General features: G+C 46.2%; 2 protein-coding genes across 2 annotated transcripts in view; both read left to right on the forward strand.

Annotated features, from left to right (window-relative positions):
- Positions 1–25,878, forward strand: part of LOC115323735 (gastrula zinc finger protein XlCGF49.1-like) — a 351,702-nt gene that overhangs the window by 128,290 nt on the left and 197,534 nt on the right. The gene's annotated exons all lie outside the window — the stretch shown is intronic.
- On the forward strand, positions 1,653–5,124 carry LOC120840432 (zinc finger protein 239-like). The gene has a single exon (XM_040210964.3). The coding sequence runs from the start codon at positions 1,791–1,793 to the stop codon at positions 2,622–2,624; it is 834 nt and encodes a 277-aa protein (XP_040066898.1). The 5' UTR covers positions 1,653–1,790; the 3' UTR covers positions 2,625–5,124.

The following is a 25,878-nucleotide window of genomic DNA, read 5'->3' on the forward strand; positions in this document are numbered from 1 at the left end:
CTGAACGTGATATTCCAACTCGCATATAGTTTTATTGGTAGCCGATATAATATATTGGATTCCAATATCCATAATACGCTGAGTATATTGGAATCGTAAACCCTTATTGGATCCCCATACTACACATGGGGATCCAATAAGGGTTTATACGGTATTGGATTTCAATATTTTCAGCGTATTATGGATATTGGAATCCCATAACAAATCCTTATTGTAATACAATACAATAAATGTAATGTTTTCCAATACACTGTCTATATTGTATTGCAATACAATAAAAATATATTGTTTACCAATATCCATAATATGCTGTTTATATTGGGGTTTTCCAATAGGGTATAAATGACTTTAATGAATGAAATAGCCCAATAAATGTTCGGTGTTTCAAATGATTGAATTTTTTCTCGCACCATTATTTGTGTCGCCGAAGTTTAGCTTTAGACTGGCAACTGTCCACATCATTGTCGATATAGAACCGCGTTTTTCCCTGTTTAAATCGCTCGTAAAATATTCGGTGTGTAACTTAGCGATTTTTCAAGTTTCAAAGCTACGCAACGATTATTCTACGAGCCTAATGAATGTTATTTTGTGTAACATAATAATCTGTGGGTGTGTGAATGACCCTTTCAGCGCTACTTAATACACAGTCACAATCATTATGAATGTCAACACGCTATCACCCAGCGTTCCGTACAGGCAGTGTTATGCAGCCGCAGTGTTATAGGCGTTACCGTAAAAAAGGAAAGATGCGTTATTCGTTACTTGTCAAATAAACGAACGCGTTACCGTTACCGACAGAAAGTAGCGCACGTTACTTTTGCGTTACTTTTTATTTAGAAATTGACGGTAACAGCGTTTTTGTTTTATTTTGGTGACAGCGTTTTTCGACACTGGGATGACGGGCGCGGGAGTTGGAGATTTTCTAAAGTGGAAATTCCTGCGTGGGAAAAAGAGAGGAAAATTTTTGAAAATATGTACAATGAGTGAAATAATTAATTACTTCAATCATGTACTACGTTACAGCTTAAATCTAGACGCAGCCGACGCTACGAGCTAATGGAACAAATCAAGCAGTGTCAAAATCACAAGTCACTGGGCCATGAATGTTTATGGTTGGTTCAGCAAAGATTGAACAAGTACAGAAACACGGAGAACACCATAATGGTTCTCTTTTCCCTCTCTCTGATAATTTCCATCAGCTTGTAGCGTCAGCTGCGTCTGGACTTCAGGTAAAACGAAGTATAGAAACGGGCAAAAAAGTACAGGTGTTCGTTTTTCAACTAAACTTGAGGAAAAAACAAAAAGGGAGGGACAAACACGTTTTCTTCCTCAAGTTTAATTATCCCTACCAACCCGCTCGTTCTGTGCTAACATCGTTTTTCAAGTATTTGGAAGATGTAACGAGTAACGTAATTACGTTATCCGTTACTTGAAATAACTAACGCAAGTACGTTACCCGTAACTGTGTTGGAAAAGTAACAATTACGTTACCATGTTACTGAAAAAAGAAAGGCGTTACCGGTAACGACGTTACTTGTAACACGTTACCGCCAACACTGTGCAGCAACGACCGCGGCGGCTTGACTTCCCTTCTGCGCTTGGTTAGCAGAACATGCAAGCCACCACAGCTGCCGCACCGTGGGGCTGCCAGAATCGAGTCTTTAATGATCGCCTGTAGACATTTACAAGCTTTGCGAATTAACCTTTTAAGATCTCAAATGAACGAATAGCCACTGTAGGCTGCACCGGCATAATGTAGGTATACTGGACCATGTTCAGAACAATTAAAAATGCGCCGACCTTTCTTGCTCTGTCATGTCATCCCAACAGACTGGATAGGAGCAGGCTGTGGCGACAAAGTGGATACCTTTGACCATGACAGCCGCAGGATTGACACCTCTACCCAGACCAACAATTCAGGCCCACACAAGCAGCAAACGCACCGACGACCGGACAAGCACCCGTGCCGCTTCTGTCCTCACTCAAGCTCTTCCGCAGCGGATGTCGCAATCCACGAGAGGACTCACACTGGCGAGAGGCCCTTCAGTTGCGATGCCTGCGAGAAAACATTTGCGCGTAAGGATTGCTTCACAGCTCATGTTAGAATTCACACCGGAGAGAAGCCGTTTAAGTGCAACACGTGCAGCAGGGCGTTTACTCAGAAAACCAGCTTGACGAATCATGAGAGAACTCATACTGGAGAGAAGCCGTACAAGTGTAACACGTGCAGTGGGGCGTTTAGTCATAAATGGAGCTTGGCGGATCACGAAAGAATTCATACAGGAGAGAAGCCGTACAGGTGCAACACGTGCTGCAAGGCGTTCACTAAGAAAACCAACTTGGTAAATCATGAGAGGACTCACACCGGAGAGAAGCCGTTCAAGTGCAACACGTGCAGCAAGGCGTTTACTCTGAAACGCACTTTGGCGGATCACGAAAGAATTCACACTGGAGAGAAGCCGTTCAACTGCAACAAGTGTAGCAGGGCGTTTAGTCATAAATGCAGCTTGGCGGTTCATGAGACGACTCACACAGGAGAGAAGCCGTTCAAGTGCGAGACCTGCAGTAGAGCGTTTGCGGCTTATAGCGATTTACACACTCATCGGAAGATACATCGCAAGTGATCGAAACAGCAACGTGCATCATAGTTGCGGAGGGGATTTAAACGAAATACTCGAGCACCGACGTGTGTTCATTTGGCTTGGCGATAGACCTGCAGCGGTTCTACTTGCGAGCAGTGTGTGTTTCGCTGGTTCAAAATGTTTCAGCCTGTTATTTATCGAGCAAATGCAGATAAAAAATGTGAATTTACCTTAGTCGAAGCGACCAGAGGTCTTTTTTGTACACGAAAAAAAGAAAATATTTGAAGCCTTATCTTTTTTTATTCATTTAGTCATTAATGTCGTGATGCACCTGGAGTCTGTGTTGTCTGTAGGGTCACTTATGTTCCTTACAAGTCGGCCTACTCATGACCATAAATATACAAACTTATAAAATAACGAAGGTCTTTCAATAGCAGCAATCTTAAATATTGCAAATGTTAAGAAAGTATGAGAACAACCGAGTAATGTGGAGGGGTCAACATAATTTTAAGATGTAAAAATAGAACATTATTCGAAACAATTTAGCACACCAAGCTGGAAACTAATGCTTTGCTCATAGGACGGCAACAGAATATACATGACTCGGATATTTAGAAATGAAGTGTAATTTCCTATCTCATTTCGTAATATTCTTCGTCCTTTTCTTTTTGACCAGTTTGACTATCTGAATTCTGATGTCGTCACTCAATGTGCTTGCTACATGAAATACTCGTATGTATGTTTTCCTTTTGCATGACTTTATTCTTTTTTTGCACATTCACGAAGACGGTGCTCATCATTTAGGATATTCATATTTTCAGTGGTATACATTTGGTGTTCATATATACTCCGTTGCACCTTAGGTACGAGCGCGGACATTGTTTTGAGCCGGGGGACCAATAAAACAGCGCAAAAAGCGCAACGCCATGGCGTGCTCTCTGCGCTTGATAGGACTAGCCGGTGGAAAAGCACGCACAGAGAGATGGCGAATACCGGCTACTCCTATAGTCCTATGAACTGCAGAGAACTCGCCATGGCTTTGTGCCTTTTTCGCCGTTTGACTGGCCCTTCGGCTCATAACATCGGCCACGCTCGGACCTGAGCTTAAACGAAGTATAGTTTCACTTGATTTCGTCAGGCTTTTAAATATTCGAAATTTCTCTTGTAGCAGACGGATCACATACATTTGTTGTACTAAAGGCGTAATTGACTCCATTGTGTATATTCATGTACCTAAAAACTACATATGTATAATCCATCTAAATATGTGTTAATCTGCGCTGACTGTACACTGGTTGTCACTTTTTCCTGATGCGCCAGAATTGAAGGAGGGAGAGTCCTGTTCCCAAACGTATAAAATATTTGTTTGACATATACGGGGTGTTTCCGGAAAAATGTGCAAAATCGCTACTGCGAAAACTACGCATCGCACAATAAAGAAGCCCGATGCCGTAGTGGTCTGTGTGAAAGGAAGATTGCTAGAGCTGAATATGATGGGATATTTAACAAATTCCGAGTACTTAAATTGTTAAATATTAGTTTTAAAGATAATATTGGTGAAGGTGCGTCTTCACTCTGACACCGATGTCAAAAAGGCAGACCTTATGTGACAGTCCGGAGGCTTTCATATATAGACTACTCTACGTACAATGAGTGGCGGCGCACGCACGTTGCGCGTCTTAGACACGGGGGGCGGGATTGCCGGCACGGAGATGTGCTCCGATAAGAAAGCGAAACCAAGATACGCGTCCAAATTGAGCATTTCTTCGGAACGCCGTAAAATGCTGCGCGTGCCTCGATCGTACCATTGTAGCGTGGGTGTTTTTAGTAGTTTTTGATCATAACGGCAAGATTCTATTTGAAACCTGGCCCTTCAAATCAATAATGTGCAATTTATTCGTTCAAAATTACTTACCCAATTATATTGAACGCTAAACATTTTCCTTGGTGGCATGTGCAAAAGGCGTAAGGTGACTTTGTCGTAGAACCTATGAGCACGAGCATGTCCGTGCTCCCAGCCATATACACGCAGAGTGCGTGGTCAGGAGATGAAAACGAGTTGGTTGTCTGGTCCGGCAAATATGTAGCTCCCGCCGCACTGTCAGCTTCAAGGGGCCGTGCAAAGATATTGGGTGTTGGGCTTTCTGCACCAGTGGGACCAAAGCACCGGTGTGCCCGTTACAGAAAACATGTAAGAAAATAGCGTCACTCGTTTGATCGTCAAAACTTTACGGGCAACTGAGATTCGTCACCGTCCTACGAACGTTAACGATATACCGTTATGGTTACTTTCAAACGAGAACGAACGTTACTTTTACGCCAATTTGAATTGCAATATCATTTGAGAGCGAACGGCCAAGGATATGAACTCAGACAACCGTTTAACATCTTTGTAAGTTATTAGTTTGTAAGATTTGTTGCATGATCATTATTTTGAAAACTGGTTTTATTGACTGTGCTGTAGTAAATGTAGTAATTTTTTGCACGACCATAAGGGGTTTGCGATAAGCTGATTGAATAAAACACTAATTTGAGCAAAGAAGTCACCAGGTGTCGACAAATTTTCTCCCTCTCTGAACGGATACACTCTTGGGAGTATTTAAAGGTACTCCCAAGAAAATGGGGCATAATGCATTAAATTACAGTATACCCCTTCTTGAGAATGCTGCAAAGGGCTCTCCCACTTAAATCTTTTAGAAAGTCGGCGAACCAGTGCACTCTGTTGGGCACGCGCAGAGTGGAGATTGCGAGCCGATTTCTCTGATTTTTTCATGAGTTTGTTCTGAAAGCACTTAAAACCCAGTTTCAAGCGCACTTAAAGCAGGGATATTAAAGGTAGGTCACGAAGCGGTCCGTACATGACTAAATTGATAAAAAATTACAAGGACAATATAACTAGGGTTATCTGGTGGAGAAATTTTAGGACCGAGTTTAGTGTAATTAATAGTAAAAGAGGCGACGCTCTTATGGGTGAAAAGGATAGATATATTCATGATAAGTCGAAGCCGCGGTGTAGGGAACACAAATCAATAAGTACAACAGTAGGCTAACGACACATTCCAAACGGGATTAAGCGGGCAAACTGGGCTTACGGACAGTTAGTAAAAAAAAAAAGAAAATGGAGCACTGAGAAGGACCTATCGACCCTAACTGTAAACGTTCGTGACGACCGCAACCGCAGAAAATAGTTGCTCTTTCAAATTAGCCCAAAAGAAAAAAAAGAGCATCATATTTTTTCGATATCCAGGACTTTATACCAGGACCGGGGATAGGCGACCCGTGATGCTGCCCAGGAAGCCATCAAAAGGGTTGCGCCGCTGCGCCCCCATTTGAAAGCTTTTTTAGCTTACTAATTTATTTAAACACGGCGGTTCTTGTCAGAAAAAAAAAAAAAAAGAAAACTTGTTTTGGAACACTACTCACATGTTTACTGACTACGTGATGTCGTAGATAGGGGCGTATAAAAAAAGCGAAGGGAACGGGGCGCCGGGGGCGTTACGGCAGGAGTTTGCCTAGGGCGCTTGATGGGGTCGGACCTGCTTAATGCCGTCCGATGCCTGTTGTTGATAGGATCGGATGAATAGCACTTTGCACCTCACGCCCATTTTCACAAGAACAGAAGTTGCACAAAATGGGGCGACTAGCAGAAAATCCACTCGGCGGCACACACAGCGGGGCACCGTGACGAACGCTCCGACCAGCTCCGGAAGACTGCTTCCGTGTACCGGCTGAGGCTCATATTGGAGAATTCCCGAATCGCCCTTCCCATTTGAACCTGTCCCTTTTCAACCCGTTCCCGAAACGCCTTTACGTTTGCACCCGTCCCGTGTAAACACATTGGTATAAAGCCCCGCACATCTCACCCTCTCCGCGAAAAGTCTCCATCGTTCTAACCCTGGTTTGCTCACATTTTCTCCTTAAAAATAGGTGCCGAAATTTCGTTAACGCAATTAAAGCAAAGGTGCCGGCGAGCTATTTATTTATGTTGTGAACTAGTTTTTATTGTCAACGTATTCTTAAGATATACATCACTTTCAGACAAGCTCCAACGAAAGATATTTCTACTTGAACCACTTGAAATGTTTCTGTCAAGATGGTCCCCAAAATGTGGGACTGCGAAACGCGACAATGTTACCGCGAACACGATGTAGACGATTGTTAAAATGTTACTTCGAAATGGTGTTAGAAGGTACCAAGTTGTATACCGCTGAGGATAGTGGCCCAGATGAGCACTTTCAAAGACACTAATAATACTGATGGCAGTCATTTCATTCTATGAGACAAACTGCGAAAAACTACAATCGCTTGTTCGCGCAAGCAGTGTCGCGCTCAAGCACTTTGAGTAAACAAAAATTAGCGCTGCCTTAGGCTTTATAATCGCGACGCTATTTTTAGGTTTCCCAAAGCGCTTACGCACGTTATTCTAAAACTTCCTTATAGTGAACGGGATATGTTGAAGAGTGAGAAATTAGACAAGTTGACCGGGCATATGATTGCGACTTCATTTTCTTACGAGTTCAAACACAAAACCCTCGTGCTCACAGGAAAAATCCATAAACTACAAAATGCTATCGCCTTTGTTGAGGACGTCGAGCAGGATAATCGCACCATCTGAAAGGCTGCACTCCGATTTTGATAGTTCGCTGCTGTCCCCTGGCCCGCACGGCACCACCATTTGCAAGCTGCTGCGAAGGTACCCTTGTCAAGGTTGATTAACGTACAAGTTTGGGCTACAATTGATATGCAGACATAATTAAAAACAAAATGGCGCAAATACGATGGGCAAAGTAAAAGATAACCGACAGGACACAGTGCTGTATCCTGTCGGTTATCTTTTACTTTGTTCTCGTATTTGCGTTGTTTTATTTTTAATTATGTCTCGTGAAGGCCTCATCCCGTTTGATCAAATCCATGAAGCTATTAATGTTCGGGTGAGCTCTCCCTGACACAGCTTTTATCTTACGGTGCCGTGTCTCCAACGTTGTTTCGGGAGAGGGAGAAGTGAGGTGAAGCAAGGAGGACAGACATTGGACACTTGAACCTAACCAACTGTTAACGAACAATACAAGCGAACCGACCCAATTGATAACGAAAGATGGCCGAAGCGGAAAGGTTGTTCCGGGTAGGGCGCCTCCTGAGAGCTGCCAGAATGGCTGTTTATTGTTCGGTAGTTACAAAGAGGATATCGGAGAGGGGATGTGGGCTTCCAAAGCCATCGCAAAGTGGGCCCTTTGTCTCATTCGCACCAAATAAAAAAACAAAAAACAAAAAAAAAACAAAGGTTTTAATCGCTTTGTTTTTCGGCTATTTCCGTGTTCCGAGATTTTTCGTACGATGCGATTTCCAAATAGCATGTAGATTGTTTATATCGTCAACACAAAAACGACATATGCCATACATTTCTTTCAAGGAGTTGTGTCATAATGTTGCAAAATAATCTACCAAAAGTCGGAATGGCGTTGCGTCCAAAGAGCCTAGATTTCACTCCCGCGACTCACTCGAAAGAGTGTCTGATCTCCTTGTGCGAAAAAAGAAACGAATCTAATCAGTTCGCGGTACAATCAGCAGCCATGGGCTGCTGATTGTACCGGAAACTGATTGCCCCCCCCCCCCCCCCCCACTTCTCAGAGTGGGGGGCAAAGCATGTGTTTTGCCCCCCACCCCCCTCCCTGAAACAGCCGCCACTGGGCAGGGAAAACACTGGCCGGCCGCGCCCAAGGAATACCAAGGGCACCGCCCTCCCACCCGCGGTGGCATATTGTTAACGCGCAGGCGATACACACCCCAGCAACGACGTTCACACCGGATTGGATGGTATGTGGAGATATGTTGCAACGCTCGTTTCCAAAGCGGTAGCGTATACCTTAGTGGTACGATGTGTGCTTCATACGTGCACAGTAGACCCGGGTTCGATTCACGGTGTGGGCTTACTTCTTCTGTTTTTGGTCTCTCCAACATTTTGTTTTGTCGGGGCATTCTAAGATATTTACAACATTTTTTTTTTTTTGCGATTAGCACTAAAAAACACGAATGCTGACGACGAAACTTCGCTGAACTAAATGGTATGGGACAGCGGGGCTTGGGTTGCCGGCTGGACGCCGCAATGCGGCGTGTACGGGGGGGGGGGGGGGGGGGGGGGAAAGGGGGGGGGGGCTAAATGGGTTAAAGTTTTGTAATTAGTAGCCGCATACTGCCGCCGCGAAGCGGCATGAACGCAGGCGGTGTGGTGGGTTAACGCGCTTCGAGTGTACACGCGCCGTCCGAATCCGAAATTTAAGTTCCCTCGCGTTGCCGAGCAGCCAATCCGTCGTGAACGTCGTTGCTAGGGGGTCACTCGTCTGCGCCACAAAAAATTAGTGATGGAATGAATCTGGCGAACTTCAAATTCAGCAAAGATCAGCACGTGCAGTCGTGCGCTCACCATCGTAGAGTTTAGTACAACCAGCGGTTACGGCGAGGTGCAGAGTAGGCAACACGGTAACTGTGCGTTTCTGAGCCTTTGCGAGCGTGGTTCTCTTCAATATTGTCTGCCTCAAGAACAGAAGATCGACCAGTAATTTACGCAGTTTACTGCGCAAGTGACAAATGATGCGGTGCAATCTGGAAAGCGTGATTTTAATTTGACCTTTTCATCGATGCAACGAGGTAGTTGAAACATTGACTCACAACTGGCAATTACGCTCAGTGTGCACAGCACACTTCTGTCGAACGGGCAGAGTCACCAGAGCGAGCCAGGACATTTATACGGGATGCAGCTGGCATCCTCGTCTTAATGTAATACATATTTTCCCCCTTCTTTTCTTTCCTTTTTAGCTACTTTCTGTAGTGTGTATATTCTGTACATATATATGTCTGTTTTGTTTTTCACAAGTGGTGGCGGGCTGGCAGGCGCTCTGCGTAAGGGTTTTCACCTATCTGCCTAGCCCCGCACACCACCACATGGGCCCCTTCCTTTACGCGCAAAGAAAATTATTATTATTATTGTTACTATTATTATTATTACAATAATAACAATCCTGTTTTCGGCTCACAAGTAGTTTGTGCCAAAACAAAATAATATTGCTTTTCAGTACTCGTTATTTCTCAATTTTCATGTATCTGCATAAAACTATCATGCCGTCGACGTTGCACATCCGACATTCCTAACTCTCCCCATCTTCCTAAACGTCCGTGTGTGTCCTAACACCAGGAACCGGAATTTTAAAGGTTCAAAACGAGGCGCTAGGAATACAGAACGCACACTTTTATGCAAAGCTGACGTCAAATGACTCAAATCGAAAAACATGCATATTTATATTGTTATCTCTTCTGATGAAGTTTCAGCAACCGTTGCATTCGTTTTCGCGCACGAAACGGTAACTCCCATAGGGAGTAAGAACGCAGTGATTGCTTTTATTTTAACAATGTAAACATACTTGCAGGCGTGCGCTGATGAAGCCTCAAAACCAAAACTCTCGTAGCGCGATTGGTGACTGCGCCGGCTATACCCAACCACCTTTGTCACGCCACTTTCCGCAAGCAGACACTAAATTCCCAGTAAATACCAAAAGCGACAGCGATACAATTATCTTCTAGAATATAGCCTTATTTAGTAATAACTGTGTCAATAGGCACTACATGTGGTATTTAGATTAAAAAAAACTTTTTTGTTAGAAAAAAACTAAATATTAACGTTAAGTCTGGTAACAGTGTATTTTTGCCGAATCTTTAGAAAAAATTCCGCCGAATCCGAAGATTCGGCTCCGAATTTTCGATTCGGGAAAAGTTCGGCCCATCACTAGTAAAAATGTGCCACCCGGAGGGTGGGGTGGGGAGGGGGGTCTGGTTTGCTCCCCCCCCCCCCCCCCCCCCCCCCACTCAAAAACAAGTTGGTACGCCACTGTCAACAGCCATTAGAGTTCCAGCTTTTTTCCCCAGAGCACCGGATTTCGTTTTATTTCAACGATCACCCTGATATCCAAATAGTTGTGCGATCTCTAAATTGCACGGAAGCAGGACGATATGTTGTACCGCTGAAATGCCAGAGAATGAATTACCAGAAGTTTAGATAGCGTTGCGTCTTATATAGGTGCTGATCAAAGCGCACTTCAAATGTGAGAAAGCAATTAAAAAAAATACGAACAATAATTTTCATAATTACTTGTTCCCATTAATCACTTCGCAAAACTGGATTGCCACTAAGGCCCCAGCATATTTTACCGAGCGTCGCATTTGTCGTTGTTTCGTTTTGTTCGCTCGGACGAGACGCCACCACCGCAAATCACTCAAATAAGTAAACGCAGTGGTAACGTAGTAACGAATAACTTTTTGAGGTAACGGTCACTTACTTTTATAGGAGGGTAATTGTAACTGTAATAAATTACAATTTAGCCTTGAGTAATTGTAAATGTAATTCTTTACTATTTTTCAGTAACGTGTACAAATCTGCTTCATAGTTTGCAAGATTCAATAATTTCAGCGAAAGTATAAATTTTCAAATTTTATAGGCGGAAACTTATGACGCATTCAGCGAAACGTCGTTTGATGAAATGTCCAGTCCCAGGTGCGGTTGACCTTCTAGTGCGCAACATAACCTTAGATGCCTCGCTTTGTGAAAATATGATGACTGAAAACCGGCATCGTCTTTCAGGCACGTGCGATCGTTTGGCGCTTCCGGTATAAAAAAAAACTCCAGGTGGATGTCTAAGTCAAGAATATCGGAAAAAAAAGCTCATATAAGAAAATCTCACCGTAAAACCAACTGACGCGGAGAAAAGCCCACCGGCTTCTTGATGAATGCAGTGGAAACTCGCCTACGAACCTCGTTTTCGTCAATTCTTTTGGTATTTGAATAGTAGCAACATTCTTTTCTGTATTTATTTCTTGCAGTAACTTATGATTTCTGGTGCTGATGGGTCCTGACACAATTTGGGGGCTCTCTGTGGTCGTCGGGTGCAATGACGAGGTCACTTCGTTACTCTTCAGAGAACTCAACGTTGAGGCAATGTCTTCATAGAAAAAAATACGTCTCTATCACTTTGTTAATTGCTCCCATCCTGCTTAACTATGGACTTCTGTTTCTTTATTCATATTGGTGTCTGCACTATACGAATTTTGTATATATCTCCGTTTGTGTTCCTCACAGGGCTCAGAGTAGAACCGCAAGTACTAAATTTAAAAGCTTGATTGTATAATTCTTGTGTGGATTTAACTCGGCATCTGTCAGCTTTGTGGTGAACTTTTCTCCCATAAGCTTCTCGGTGTTGCGCTGTACTTCCCCCCCCCCCCCCCTTGTGGAGAAAACCTCACAGAAATCCAGCGGATCCGGAGAAGAGCTCGCCATACTTTTGATGGATGCGAAGAAAAGCTTACCTTTACAAACCGGTCAAATATTATTTCTTCGCAGCTCTCGATATTTTGTTGAACTCTGTTCTATCAAAGTTATTAAATTAAAGGCCATTTAACTGAACACAACTTCATCGAAGCCGTTTCGTCGAACGCCGTTTTATTGAACATCATACACTATTAGCAAGTGCCGTGTATTTGGTGAATATTTGGGGTGAAAAACACGCTATTTACACAAATTACCATAAATTTACACGATGAGTAACGGATAATACGTTCAGATATCATGCGAGGTTGTAAAAAACGTGTTTTGGTTCGGTCATACACGCATAACCGTGTAGCCGACCTCGATAACACGCATCGCCACCGGCGACGACCGCGGCATTGCCGGCTATCGAAGCACCGGAATGCTTGGGGACACACTTAGAAAGGACCGTCGAGACAAATGCCGCGGAAAGAAACATGTCTCGGAAACAGATATGCACCAAAAGCAATTACGCCATGTCGCGGGACGTTGGCGAAACCCGCGCTTACCGTGGCTCGCCGCCATTTTCTGGTCGATGGCAATGCGGCTTCCCTCATGTCGCCCATGTTTGCATTTAGTTTAGGGCTCTTGATAATAGTTTCTTACACACCACAAATAAAGTCATGGGTCCAATTATTCGTTCAAAACAGTTAAAATGGATATAAAAAGCGTGTCTTCGATGTGAACACGTGACATTGCAGTTGGTTTCGTTTTTGATTCAACCTTCAACTGCTTCAACTGCAAGCGATCTGGCCGATCTGGCCATGGCGCAAGCGCAACGTCGATGTACGGTGGAAGCAAGAGCCGGTTGGCTTTCGTTCTTTTTGTTTGACCGGAGAAATTTCTGGCAGCCGCTATTGTTTTGGTTTGACGGGACGTTAGAAGCTTCGCATAGAGCTTCGCAGTTTGCGAGCACATAGTGAAGACCTGACCGGAGAAGTGCCCCTGTGATGTTCCCGGAAGACGGAAAGTACCATTCGTCGTGTGTGCTTTGAAAGCGAGGGGAGTCACAGGGTCCACGAGTGCGCAACCACAAGCCAAGGTTCACGACAGCGCTGCGTTCTTCGGCGATCTTGTTCTGTTTGGGGCAACACGGCGATGCGAGAAAGGGCCGAAACGTTCGTGGTGTGTGGTGCGGTGCTTGTAGGTAGAAACCCGCACTAACGCGGAGCTCATATTGGTTGTTATGGGGTTGCGTTTGACGGGTTTAGCCCCGTCGTCGTCAGCTGATCCGGTCCAGCTGGTCGGGGAGGACGCAGCGAGCGTTCTTAAAAGTAAATCTTCCTTCGTTCCGTTTTAAAATGTGGAAGTTTCCCGACGCATACCGTGAGTAAAATGCTGCGGACGTTTTCAACAAAATTACGTCGTTTTAATTGAACAAGGGACTTCGGATAGTTTCCCTAAATCTGCCGTTTCTATGCTTCGTGTCGTTAGACTGCATTTGCACAGCGACGTGTTCGCACAGCGACGCACACCGCTCGAGTAGATGATTCGGTCTCGCAAACGACCGGTTATACAGAATTTCAGGGAAACTTAAGTCACCACCGATGTTTTCCTGTAAATCTCGTGTGACTCGTGTGAGTTTGTTGTGCGGTGTGAATAAACTAGGGCAAGATTTTCTACCTGCCCACAGATGCATGAACTGAGACCAATTTTTTACGTAGAGAACATAGTGGTTTTTCTTTACATTGGGAAGAGGCCCGAATTTGTCTCTTTTCCCTCTGGTACTGCCCCAAGTTTCAAGTTGCAGTTTCAGTAGACATACCTACTAACAGGTACAAACTGCTCTAAAGCAGGTAAAAGACTGGGAAGTCAGGACGGTGCGGACACCGTGTTTTGCGCTTCTCGCAAGGTGACTGATGCTTTTGCGAGGTATGCGGAATATGCAAACGATTTTGTTATGCCCTTCGTTTGCGTCTCCAGAAAAAAGAATAAGATTATTTACAAATTTAGGCGCAATCACAAGCCAAGATTTACGATAACAGTGCGTTCGCTTCGGTGGTCCGTGTAGTGGTATTATACGCTGCTTTCTGCAACACCGCGTCATGACGAAGAGCTGGAACGGTCACGGTCTGTGCTGGGCTAGCGGTTGACAGAAACCCGCATCGCCCGCATCGGCACCGAGTGCACTTCGGCTGTTGATGCTCGAGCCTTTTATACGCGGCTTGTCGCCAGCTGATCCTGCTGCTCGACGGTGAGGAAGCGGCGAGTGTGACCTCTGAAGTAAATGTAAATCCTCGTTTATCCAGTGTCAAAGTATGGAAGATGTCCAACGTGTACTGAGGGCGGGAACTACAAGCGTTTTGCCTTGCTTTTATAACCGAAACCAGAGCAGCGAGATAATTGCCTTGCGTACTCCAAAATGACGCAAGCAATAAGTTTCAACAGGTCGAGTACGTCACCGCGGATGTAGGCGAGACTGTGCACTGTTTAAACGCTTGCAGTATCCACGAGTGCTACCAGAAAAACGACGTCAGCAGAGAAGGAGCTCGCGATTTTAGCATAATGCAGTGCCACTGGCTCGTGAATTTTCAATGTGGCTATATAGAAATATTAAAAAAAAACAAAAAAACGCATCAGCGCCACATTAATGATCACGAATAACACCGGTCACAAACTCCCAAGCCTCACCGCTTCGCTCGACACCAACACGACATACGACAACAATCTGCATCAAAACGCCCCCAAAGTGAAGGCGTCTGCTCCCGTACGCGTACTACAACTAGCGGAAGTGAAGTGTTGGGCGGATGTCCTTCACAATAATATATATAAAAAATGCCTTGCGCAAGTATAATTTCCATTGATTATTGAATAAGTACTGATAAAATCCCAATCATTTGTTTTTCTAGCTGATTCAAGCGAGTCGGACTGCTCATAACACTGGTCGAGCATGAAAATAACCAAAATTTGAACTTTTTCATGGCCGGTTTAAGATTTATTGTTAGTACATCGTTGTTTTTCGCAAAAGACTAATTTTACAGATTTTGCCTCCATACTTTTTAAATGCAAACAGTTCTTACATACGGCTGTCCATTGTGCCGTGTTTTGTGTCTTCTTCTATAAATCGGTAACGGTCAGCGACCAAAGAGCTCACCCGTACATGTCAAGCATATATACGCCGCGGGGAGAGTCCGTTGTTAGTAGGAAGTGTCGGGCGTAGTGTCGGTGTTGTGTTTGTGTATGTGTCGCTGCTGTGTATTACGTGGTGCTCGTGTTGTCTGTGATGTATGTATAGTAGCAGTCTACTCGTGTTAGTTCCCAGCGTATTAACAGACTCCTGCTTTTTTTTTCATTGGTTGCTAGAAATCGCACTAGGTGGCGCAGGTTACCGCCCTATTACGAGAGTTTGCTTGAGCTATTTATCCATGTAAGTTCAATATTCGTTTTTTTTTTTTTTTTTTTTTTTTTTGTCTAGCGGTTTTGTCGTATCTGCCGACGCCACCGACCGCCGACGATGCACGTAGGTACCTTTGCACGTAGCTACGTCCGCCGCTCGGAGACTGTTTACTGTGCATAAAAGACATCGAACGAGAACGAACGCGTCCTGTATGCTTTCAGTTCGGCTGAAAGGCGCGGCTGGCTGGGCTCGTCCCTCGCCTGTTCTCGGCTGCTGGCCGCCATGTTTCGTAAGGAACACGTTGAACCGTGCTTCTCGGAAGGCAAACACGGTGTAGCGTGTTAACTTTACACAGCACCTCATGTGTAGACGAAAAACACAGATGGCTCCGTGTAAAACGAACACGTTTCGACGTGTCCGCTATGGGACAACGGTTTACACGTCTGGGCGTGTTATTTTTGCTAACAGTGTAGTTTCTGGCCAGATCGCTTCTCGTTTATGTAAATAGTGTTTTTTCTTTACAGCCAAAAGATAAAAGGATAAAGATGTTGTCACAGATGGACAAATGATGAGGCTGTCAATAACTGGAGAACCTAAACGTTTAATCTGGCGAACAAAAGAGAAGGTTAGCGTCGCAGGCGTCGATGTCGGCGAAAAGAAACTCCGCCGCCCGTTCTTCGGTGAGATTTTCTTCACCGCCCAATAGCAACAGCCCACCATAATAAAGGTGTGCGGATTCTTGCCTAATACATTCGGCTCTATTTCATAATATACTGAATCAAGAGTGTGTTGGTTCGAGTCAAACAAAGAATCTTCAGCGCCAGACCTTCACAACTTCCAAATAGCAACGTGTGACGCCTACTTCCGAAAAGCTTGTTCTATGTTTAGCTTCGCTGAAGAAATTTTCGCAGTGTTTGTTTTATTACGGTAGAAACAAGCCTCCACAAGTTGATATGCAAAGCGAATATCAAAATTGAAATAAAATCGACGAACTCACGTATGTTTTTTTCCGCAGTTAAAATATGTAAACATCTTAAATGCATCTCTGCAGAATATTTCAAATCCCCAGATCAAATCATCTGTCAAGTTCGAGCAGAAATAAGTGGTAAGACAGTATCGAACTTTTGGCGCTTCGGTAGCTTTTGTCTGCCTGAATTTGGTAACTTCATGCCTCACGCAAGGACCGCTTGAAGCGTGAAATCTTCCAGCCGCATTTGCGTGACCCAAAACGCCAACAGAGAACGGAACACCCTCCCTATAACGCGCTCTTGTGATTGAAAACTAATGACACACCCACCCGCAAAATATCTTCGCCGCCGAACAAAAAAAGAAAAAACACGAGACTTTTCACTGGCATTTCTGCGACCCAAAATAGCAACAAAGAATGGAACATCCACCCTAAATTTACCTTCGCCAGCAAAAAGAAAAAGAAAAATGTTTTGAGAGGCCTTTTTTTTTAAAAATCCCGACCGTCAACTCGATGACCTTGAAGATGCCAGTAGTCCGAGGCTCAATAACGCATTGCGCAATTTCAAGAGATAGTATTCACTACACGCTCATAGATGGCACCAGCTGACAGCTGGATTTCTGGCATTTTTTATGGGCCACAAACTTAGTTAAATTTTATCACAATGAGAATCTCTAAAAAAAAAAAAAGGTATTGTAAGAGAGATATTCAAGAAGTCTTGGTCTTCAGTATTGTAGCGCCTGAATTTGTATTTAAACCCTGGTTTACTTTTAAATGTTCATGAAGAACGAAACGAAAAACGGACTTTTTCAAACAAGTTCTCGTAAAAAAAAAAAAAAATTAACATTTAGATCGCGAAATGTAGCGCTACAATATTCCTCAGTTTCTTTATTATCTTTCTAATAAAACCATTCCCAATTCAATCCGTTCGGTGGTTGCTGAGAAAAAATATCAAAACGTTGCCATTGGAATTCTATAGGGCTTGGGAGCTGCAAATCGCGAGAAATAAAGAACCTGAGTGCTTCTCTTTTTATTATGTGTGTTTTCGCGTATCTTTGTGGACTACCTTTCGGGGACCATTACATAATCCGCGAACGTGTACCGAATATTCTGGCCTCTTCCCGCGAGCTTTTAGTTGACTCAAATAATAATTAAAAAAGAAGTAAAGAAGCGCGTAAAACATATAAGAAAGCATTATGACAAATAAACCCTTCCGAAAAAATGGAAAAAAAAAAAAACGCGCCCTTGGTGCGCTTTTTTACTTACGGATAGTCGATGTTCGCACTCTGGGTTGGGTAAGGGTGGCGATGTGGGTTAGTTGGCTCATACTGACGAAAAGGCAAACAGCGCACAGTAAACGGGGACTAAAGGAAGTGCAAACAGGACAAGCGCTTGTCCTGTTTGCACTTCCTTTAGTCCCCGTTTACTGTGCGCTGTTTGCCTTTTCGTCTGGGTTGGGCCACGCTTGCGGTTCAGGTCTTAGCTTTCGACGGCGATTTGCGCGTACAAGTCCCTCGAAGCAGAGACAATGAAACGATCAGAACTCGATTGTAGTTGGCGATCAAGACGGTGAGTTTGTGTGAGCTCTATATGCTGAACCTAGCAAAGATCCGCGCTTTTCAAAACTGACATCCGTCTTGTCGGTATTGACAGATCGTTTCATCGACAAGCAACGTTTTATCGACAGATCGTTTCATAGACAGTGTCTTTTTTGCGACAGGGCCTTAGATATCGACTTTTTGGTGGCATTTATGTCGCTGACTTGTGAAGAGGGCTTCAGGAGCGTCATCAACGCGGCGGTGGCGCATTCTCCTGATTGCAAAATTCTAGTTTACTAATTACTTCAGGATCCGCGGTTTCGACTAGGCGGGGTTCCTACTCTAGCATGAGATTAAATTAAAACTCCCTGAGCGAAGTCGAAGTTGCCTTCACGATGCATGACGGGCGCACGACTATGCCTCCGACGCCCAATCGGGCGTCTTAGTTGTCGATTAAACGAGCGGCGGGGAAAAGTTGTTGATTAAAAGTTGTCGATGAAGTGATACGGACCAAGCATTGGCAACTCACAGTGCTCCAAGTGAGAAATGCAGACCTTTGGATCTCTAATCGTCAAAGCCCAGCGCGGTCGTCTCGTGGACACACGAAGGTACTAATCGGCTCAGGCTGAACACACATCTGTGCTGTCACACGGGCCGTACATCAGAATGCCCCTACAATTCCCTGCGCCATGCGAGTTCACCTGAAGACTGAGCGATGCAATTTAGGGATCTCCAGAAGGGTCTATTCGTAGCGGAGCGAGAGACCTGCCTGTTTTTCATGCTCCGAAATAAATACTGCATAATTTGGGGTTACGAGTTGAAGCAGTCACTTGTCTAATCCGGAGGTTTTGAGGGCGAAAAACGAACAGTGTAACGTCGCGAAGCGGTGAGGCTCAGACGAGCAGCGTTCCAACGAACGTATTTAATGGCGCCCAGCAGGACCGTGTTCCAACATGCTATAGGGTGTTTTCACTGAAGTAATTTCGTCCACCATTTTGTTGTTCTGAGCTATCTGGCGTGTGTCAAACTGTAGCATTCCAAGGGTTTACATGACCCCTCAAATTCGTAGAGCACATCAGCTTATGTCTTACCACGCTGACATCATCTCGACCGGTTGCAATGTAATCCATCAAAGTGGTAAATTTGTTTGAAAAAAACAAACTAACAACAAAATGGCAGATTGACGTCATGTGCAAACAACCTATACGATTGGTGCCTGGGTTGCCAGACCGACCAGCAGGCTCTTCCGTTACACCCTCCCTTATCTTAGGGTAAGGCTGAAACAATAGTCATGGCTGTTGCTAAAAAGCTTTGTCATACGCCAGCTTCTGATGCGCACGCCGAATGCGCTATAGTGTCCCTCTAGCGGAGTCTAGCGGCGGCACAGTCCCTCGCACTGGGGGGATGGAGATGCTGAGTCTATTCTTGTAGGCTCGTTTGAGAATGAGGATGTGTTGAGATGTACTTCTTACTGGCCTAGATTATCCGTTCCCGCTTCTGTGTTGAAGTCCTCGAGGGTTGAAAGGATGCGCCTTCTGTTCCTTCGTAGCGTTCTGCCTCTCTCAGAAATGACCCGATAGGATCTAGGCGCCACCCGGTTTTGCACTTTTTGATTATCCTTTTTAACGATTTGTACGCTGTAGGGATCGCTTGAGGATTTGATCGTTTCCTAGAAACTGAGGTAATCGACCTTCAACCTTTCGGATGGGGGCACCCCAACGCCTCGCCCCGAGCATAGGGGGATGAGCCGCTTGAGCCCTTTTTAATCTTTGGCCCGGGAAGGAGACAGACATTCTTGCCCGTCGCCGCGAGGTAGTGGCACCCTCCCCGGCTTTGTCGTCACGGCGCTTTCCCAGTGACGGCTTGTCCAGTCGAAAGACTCAGTAATGGGCACGTTACCAGTAAAAAGTAACAGTGTTACAGTTACCTAGGGAGACAAAGTAACTCTGTTACAGTTACCGGTTTCAAAAAAATAACGTGTTACAGCTACAGTTACTGCAAAAATAGTCACGCCGTTACTTTCCCGTTACAGTACAAAAATTGGACACAAGGAATCGCAAACCAAAACAGTATTATTTTATTTGTTACACTATAGTGAGAAGAAATGTAAACTGAGAAATTAGAAAAATTTAAACCCGAAGGGTGTTTTTTTTTTTTTTTTGCGTCATTCGCCGTTTCAGCATTTTGATGTGCATAATTTATTTGCAATAATGGTTATCATAGGCGTGCGCACAGGGGGGGCAGGGGGGGCGGCCGCCCCCTCTAATCATCAAGGGGGGGGGGGGGGGCGCAAAGTTGGCCCGACTCGAGGCGCGACGGCGCCGGCGGTATAGGCCTCCTGCGCTGAAGCTTTGAACAAACTATAGCGCCCTCACTTTGGGTAGTAGAAGCTCACCTGATTGAGCATAGCCGTACTTATGGCACGTTGGTCGAGCTTTTTCAATTCTATGTGGTGCTAAAGAGCGAAAAAACAACTTTGGACTCCAGAAATCGGCCAAACTCAACGTTGCAAGAGAATCGAAAGTGCCAAATTCATGACACCACCGCTAGGGCACCCGTCTCTTACCTCTGGGTGGTGACGTCACAACACCTGTGTCGCGACGCTTTAATTTTTTTTTTTTTTTTATGTTTACTTTGGAACGCGTGAAACGGCATCTCTCGGCTCACGCTCTCAGCGTCTTAGCTTTGACGGCGTTCGAATTTTTGTTCTGTCTTTGCATTTTCATCGTTATCTCGCGCTCCGGACCATGCAGAGCAGGCACGCTTCTGCATGCGTGACAGCTTGAGACGATAAATTTGTACTACCCAAAACAAGTACTAACAAGTCTTATTCGCAGCACCCTCTGGGCAGCGCAGGAGGCCCATGCGACCATGTTATGGTGGCTGAACCATCCAGGTGGCTCTGTAACGTTTCATTTTGCACGTGCCACGTTCGAATGCAAGCATCTGAAGATGCGCAATAACAAAACCTCTAAAAAAATAAAAATTAAAAAAAGAATTATGCAGCTCGCGGCCGCAGAGTCCTATTAAACATTCCTTTCATCTTTGCCTTCGTTCATAGCTTCCGCGAGCACGTATGTTTCACCTTACGTGATAGCGAAGCCGAAGCTACTCGCAAAAGCACGTCCTCCTGAAAGGTGCTCGCACTGCACAAGCGCGCGTGCTTGACAGGGACGCTGAAAGCTCGCAGCTCGCTCTCGTAGCCTTTGCTACACTGGCACTTAAAGGGGCACTGACACCCCAAAGGTCGTATTCTTTTTTATTGTCTAAAACGATGCAAGTTGTGGTCATAAACACGAAAAAAAACGCATCGCGAAAAAAAATTTCCCCGCGCGCGCGCGCGCCTTTTTATTTTTGGCGTTTATATTTCCCGCGCTCACCTCCTCGCTTCTTTTGATCGGTGACGTCAAAAATCAGGAAATTTAGAAGCTTTGTAGGCGACCTTTCTATAACATTTAATAACGGCAATCGTAAAACATGTTTTTTAACGCAATTACGAACGCACTACGGCCTTTCTTTTTGAAATACCGAAAATAAGATTTCGGTGCGATGTCGCTTCCTGGATTTGTATGCTCCCTCGGAAACCTCGGAAAACTTGGCGGCGCTCGAGCAGAGGATTATCGGCGAGTCGGGGAGGAAACCGGTTTTTCCCCGCTCCGGCTCCCTTCTATCCCGCCTGCTCGCCTCCTCCTCGCTTCGGGTCGCGGTAGCAACGGCGCTTAGCTTCACAGCGTGGAGCGGAGCTCCAAAAGAAAGTCGAGTCGCAGGAGACCGCAAAATTTGACTCACTGCACTGGCGCGGATCGCGCGGGAACTTCAAATTCGGCATTTGGAAATTGTTCTTTTTAATTCAGAAATACGGAATTCCCAAGTTTCAAATTTTGAGGGTAATGTCCAGGCATCGTTTTCAATCGTTTCGGATAGTAAAATAAAATATGATTTTGATGTGTCAGTGCCCCTTTAAAATGGAACGGAGCAGAAAATAACTCTACTGGGGAAGCATACTGACGAATGTTTGACACCCGAGCCAAATATTCTATTTTTGGCTCGCCTGGGAGCGCTGCTCAAAAGTTGAGAGCTACGGGCCTATCCGATTTCCCAAAGGCGTAGCCATGCCGACAATTATGGCGTTCATTTAGGCTTAGGAATGGCCAGAATCGAAAGACTATCCAAAAAGTGCGGCAAGGTCATTGCTCATGCTTTGCGATTTAAGTGAGGCCAGGCAAAGCGAAAACCTCCTGCACCATTCGTTATTATGGAGTTTTAGAATAACGTACGCAATTTTAGCGTACGCTACCGTTAGATTTAGCGCTTGCGTTGGCGCACGCTATGCAAGAGAGTTAGAATAGCGTTTCTCCGCCGCGACTCAAAAGCCCAAGCATCTCGCGCTTGCAACGCCACCAAGATAGTCACCATTTTTATTTCACACACAAAATTCTGTAACTTCAAAGAATTAGATTTGTTTATACATGAGAATGCGAGGGGAACGGTCGACCGGTCGTGCCCGCCTGCGTCGCCTCGGCAAGAGAGGTCTGCGTCGCATGCATCAAGTTGCCGGTGATTGTCGCCCACTTTGCTGGGTTTTCCAAACTGAGATCAATGTCGTCCCGTATTGGAAATCGCAGTCGCGAGGATGCCGCCGACGTCGCGCCCACGACGCCGCCAAAGCGGCCGCAGCCATAGGTCTGGGAGCCGCCATTTTTTAACTCTGCTCGTGCTGCTCGTCTTGGCTTTAGCCAACACTCTAAGAAAAAATGGAGGAAAAAGGTAGGAAAGGCGCGTCTTCCTCCCTTCCACTGACGCGCCCCCAAGCGGACACGAGAAAAAGGGAGGAACGAAACGTTTTTCTCCTTCTCCAGGCAGACGGGAGAAAGCTTTCGCCCTCTCGACTCATCTCCTTTCAGTTTCGTTTTTCGAGCACGTCGCGCATGTTATTCAATAAATGTTGTTGAGGTGACTGAGCCTCAGCGGTAGCGAAGGCCGCCTGTAATTCCGTCTTCTAGTCCAAACATGCAGAACATTTCGGTTGCATGGACGTTTTAGAGCGCAGCTCTTAAGGCCCGACCACACTAGTGTGAACGGCGCCGCCGGGCGGCGCCGCCGGGCGGCAGCGCCGTCCGGCGTCCCAACGCGAGGAGTCCACATTGGCCTCCGTTTTGCTGGCGTCACGTGACAGCACTGGATCCCGCGATCGCGCCTCCCGTCGGTTTTCCCGGTTTTCCTGCTCTTTCGTCGTCTGCTCTTCGTTAGATTCCTCCGTTCCGCACTCGCTGTCTAGACGGTAGGAGTTCATAATGACCTGGTGATCAGCGTGAATGTGATTATCCTAGCCTGCTCGTTGATCTTGCGACGTCGCCGCGCTCTGAAGGGAAGGAGGCGCAGGTTTTGGGTCCGGCCGAGTTGGTTCTACCGAAACACCGAAGGACAGGACAGGTCTGGCGCACCGCCAGGGCTTTGCTGCCCCGGCGGCGCGCCAGAGATGAAGGCTACTCTCGAAAGTGTCACCAAATCAACACGACATCCGTTACAACAGAGACGACATGCAACGAGTGCCACGGAGAAACTCACTTGTAATTCCGAATTCCTATCCTATAATTTCCCAGCGGTTAGTTTCAAGCAACCGCTCCGTTGGGGAAGGCATCGGGGGAAATAGGGGGAGCAGACGACACGAAACACGTCCTTCGCTTCGAGACGCGCCGAGGACCGGCTTGAGCGTTGCAATGGCATCGCGACGTCACTATCTACGCCACCTCCCATTGGCTCCTCTCTTCTGCGGCGTGCGGCGCTGAGCTCAGAACCGCGCACGGAGCGGTTGGGTGTGCGGCGCCGCACGTCGTGACGTTGAAGCCGAAAACTGGTTTCGCCGGCAACCGGCAGCGACGACCGTCGCGCCGCAGGCCTCCGAAACGCCAATGTGGTCGTGCCTTTAGGGGCCCGTTCCCGGCTTGAGCGGCGTCGCCGTCGGCGTCGGCGTAACTAAGGTCACCCCAAGGTCACGCGACCCTCAAGGTCATCCTAAGGTCACGTGACTCCTCCCCCAGGGTCACGTGACCCCCAAGGTCACGTGACACCCAAAGTCACGTGACACCCAAAGTCACGTGACCCCCCGAGGTCACGTGACCACCCCCCAGGGTCACGTGACCCCCCCACCAAGTTACGTGACCCCCCACCGAGTCGCGTGACCTCCCCGATGACGTCATCGTCACTGATGACGTCACCGGCATCCGCATCGTCATCGTCATCATCACTGACGACGTCATCAGTGACGTCACTGATGACCTCACCGGCATCCGCATCGTCATCGTCATCATCACTGATGGCGTGATCAGTTACGTCACTGATGACGTCACCGGCATCCGCATCGTCATCGTCATCATAACTGATGACGTCATCAGTTACGTCACTGATGACGTCACCGGCATCCGCATCGTCATCGTCATCATCACGGATTACGTCATCAGTGACGTCACTGATGACGTCATCAGTGACGATGACGATGCAGACTCCGATGACGTCATCAACCACGATGACGATGCGGATGTCGGTGACGTCATCAGTGACGTCACTGATGACGTAATCCGTGATGATGACGATGACGATGCGGATGCCGGTGAAATCATCAGTTACGTCACTGATGATGTCACCGGCATCCACATCGTCATCATTACTGATGACGTCATCAGTGACGTCACTGATGACGTCACCGGCATCCCCATCGTCATCGTCATCATCACGGATGACGTCATCAGTGACGTCACTGATGACATCATCGGCATCGTCACGTGACCCTCCAAGGTCACGTGACCCCCCCCAGGTCACTTCACCCCCCAGTATCCTTCCCTCCTCCTCCTCAAGAGCTGCGCTCTAATTCGGTGTTACAGGGAGTTGTAAACGGCTTTTTTATCACTAATTTTATTAAACGAGCATACGAAGCCGCTAGAATCAGCGAAGTTCTGGAGCAGTGCCAGCAGCGCTACGTAAACTGGGTAAAATGGCCGTCTCCGGATCGCTGGACCCACGGGGAACTACAGTAGCGGAACCACGCAGAACTGTGTCGACGTTTTCGACGTTATGGAAATCGCAGGAACTGCGTCTAAGACAAGCAGGTTGTGCTGCCGTCTGCCTGGGTGCCTTCCGTGCTGAGTTCGGTTCTGTTTTCCGATGCCGAGTGCCAACCGGCGTTTAACGTGGTTCTGTATTTCTGCGTGTGGAGCAACATAGCAGCAACATCGTGATGGCAGTGTTGCGGATTGTGAACAGAAGATCGGAATTATCGCCGGTGTGACCGTGTGTTCGCGTATCAGTGGTGTAACAACAAAATGAGATGACGTAAATTGTCGGGCATTGATGCCGCTGGTCGGGCCGTGATCAGAGGGGGCGGGGTGTTGCTGGTTGACATTCCGCTTTACATTAAAAAGTTTAAGACCACTTGAGGGATTAGGTGGAATCGATCGATGTGCAGATAGTCATGTTGGAACGCTGGTCTGAACAGTAAGCCCGTCTCGTATAGACCAATCCATTTAGCGCTCTCTGGGCGGCACCATTTTGTTCGACAGCAGCGTCCTCTCTATACATCCGGAAAATTCAGCGGGTTCGGCCAACACCTCCTAGAAATCAGGCCGTAGTGCTCCGAGTGGGCACGTCACAATGGCGGAGAGAGGAAGGCCATGGCGCAACTACGTGAGAAAATCCCGCTGTCGACGCGTATCGGCGCAGTAATGTTCGTGCGCGTTTGTCCTACGTTAATACACGTTTTAAAAGCGCAGTCTTGTACAATTTATTATATATATATTATAAACGTAATATACAACACGTTACGAAGGTTGAAAGTACCAAATTTATATTTATGATTATCCCCGTAACCGCGGGACTACGCGCAGTCCCGCAGCCCCCCACACTTTTCGAATAAACAGGCTCCGAATTTCCAATGCGACATCATCTTCCCTCGTACGTGCACTGATTCTGGTAAATTTACGTTGCGTGTGAGCTGCTGAATGGCTGCAAAGGTACGCTGAGACATTTCAGAAGGGAAAGGAACTGAAAAAAAATACAGTCATCGCCGCAGGGAGGGAGCGCACACGAGCAAGAGATGGGTAGACAATGTT

Source organism: Ixodes scapularis, unplaced genomic scaffold, assembly GCF_016920785.2.
Source record: "Ixodes scapularis isolate PalLabHiFi unplaced genomic scaffold, ASM1692078v2 PGA_scaffold4__175_contigs__length_147842914, whole genome shotgun sequence".
Classification (NCBI taxonomy): Eukaryota; Metazoa; Arthropoda; class Arachnida; order Ixodida; family Ixodidae; genus Ixodes; species Ixodes scapularis.

What these genes read in the sequence shown, in the direction of transcription:
- LOC120840432 (XM_040210964.3), top strand. Translation starts at nt 1,791, where the DNA reads ATGCGCCGACCTTTCTTGCTCTGTCATGTCATCCCAACAGACTGGATA.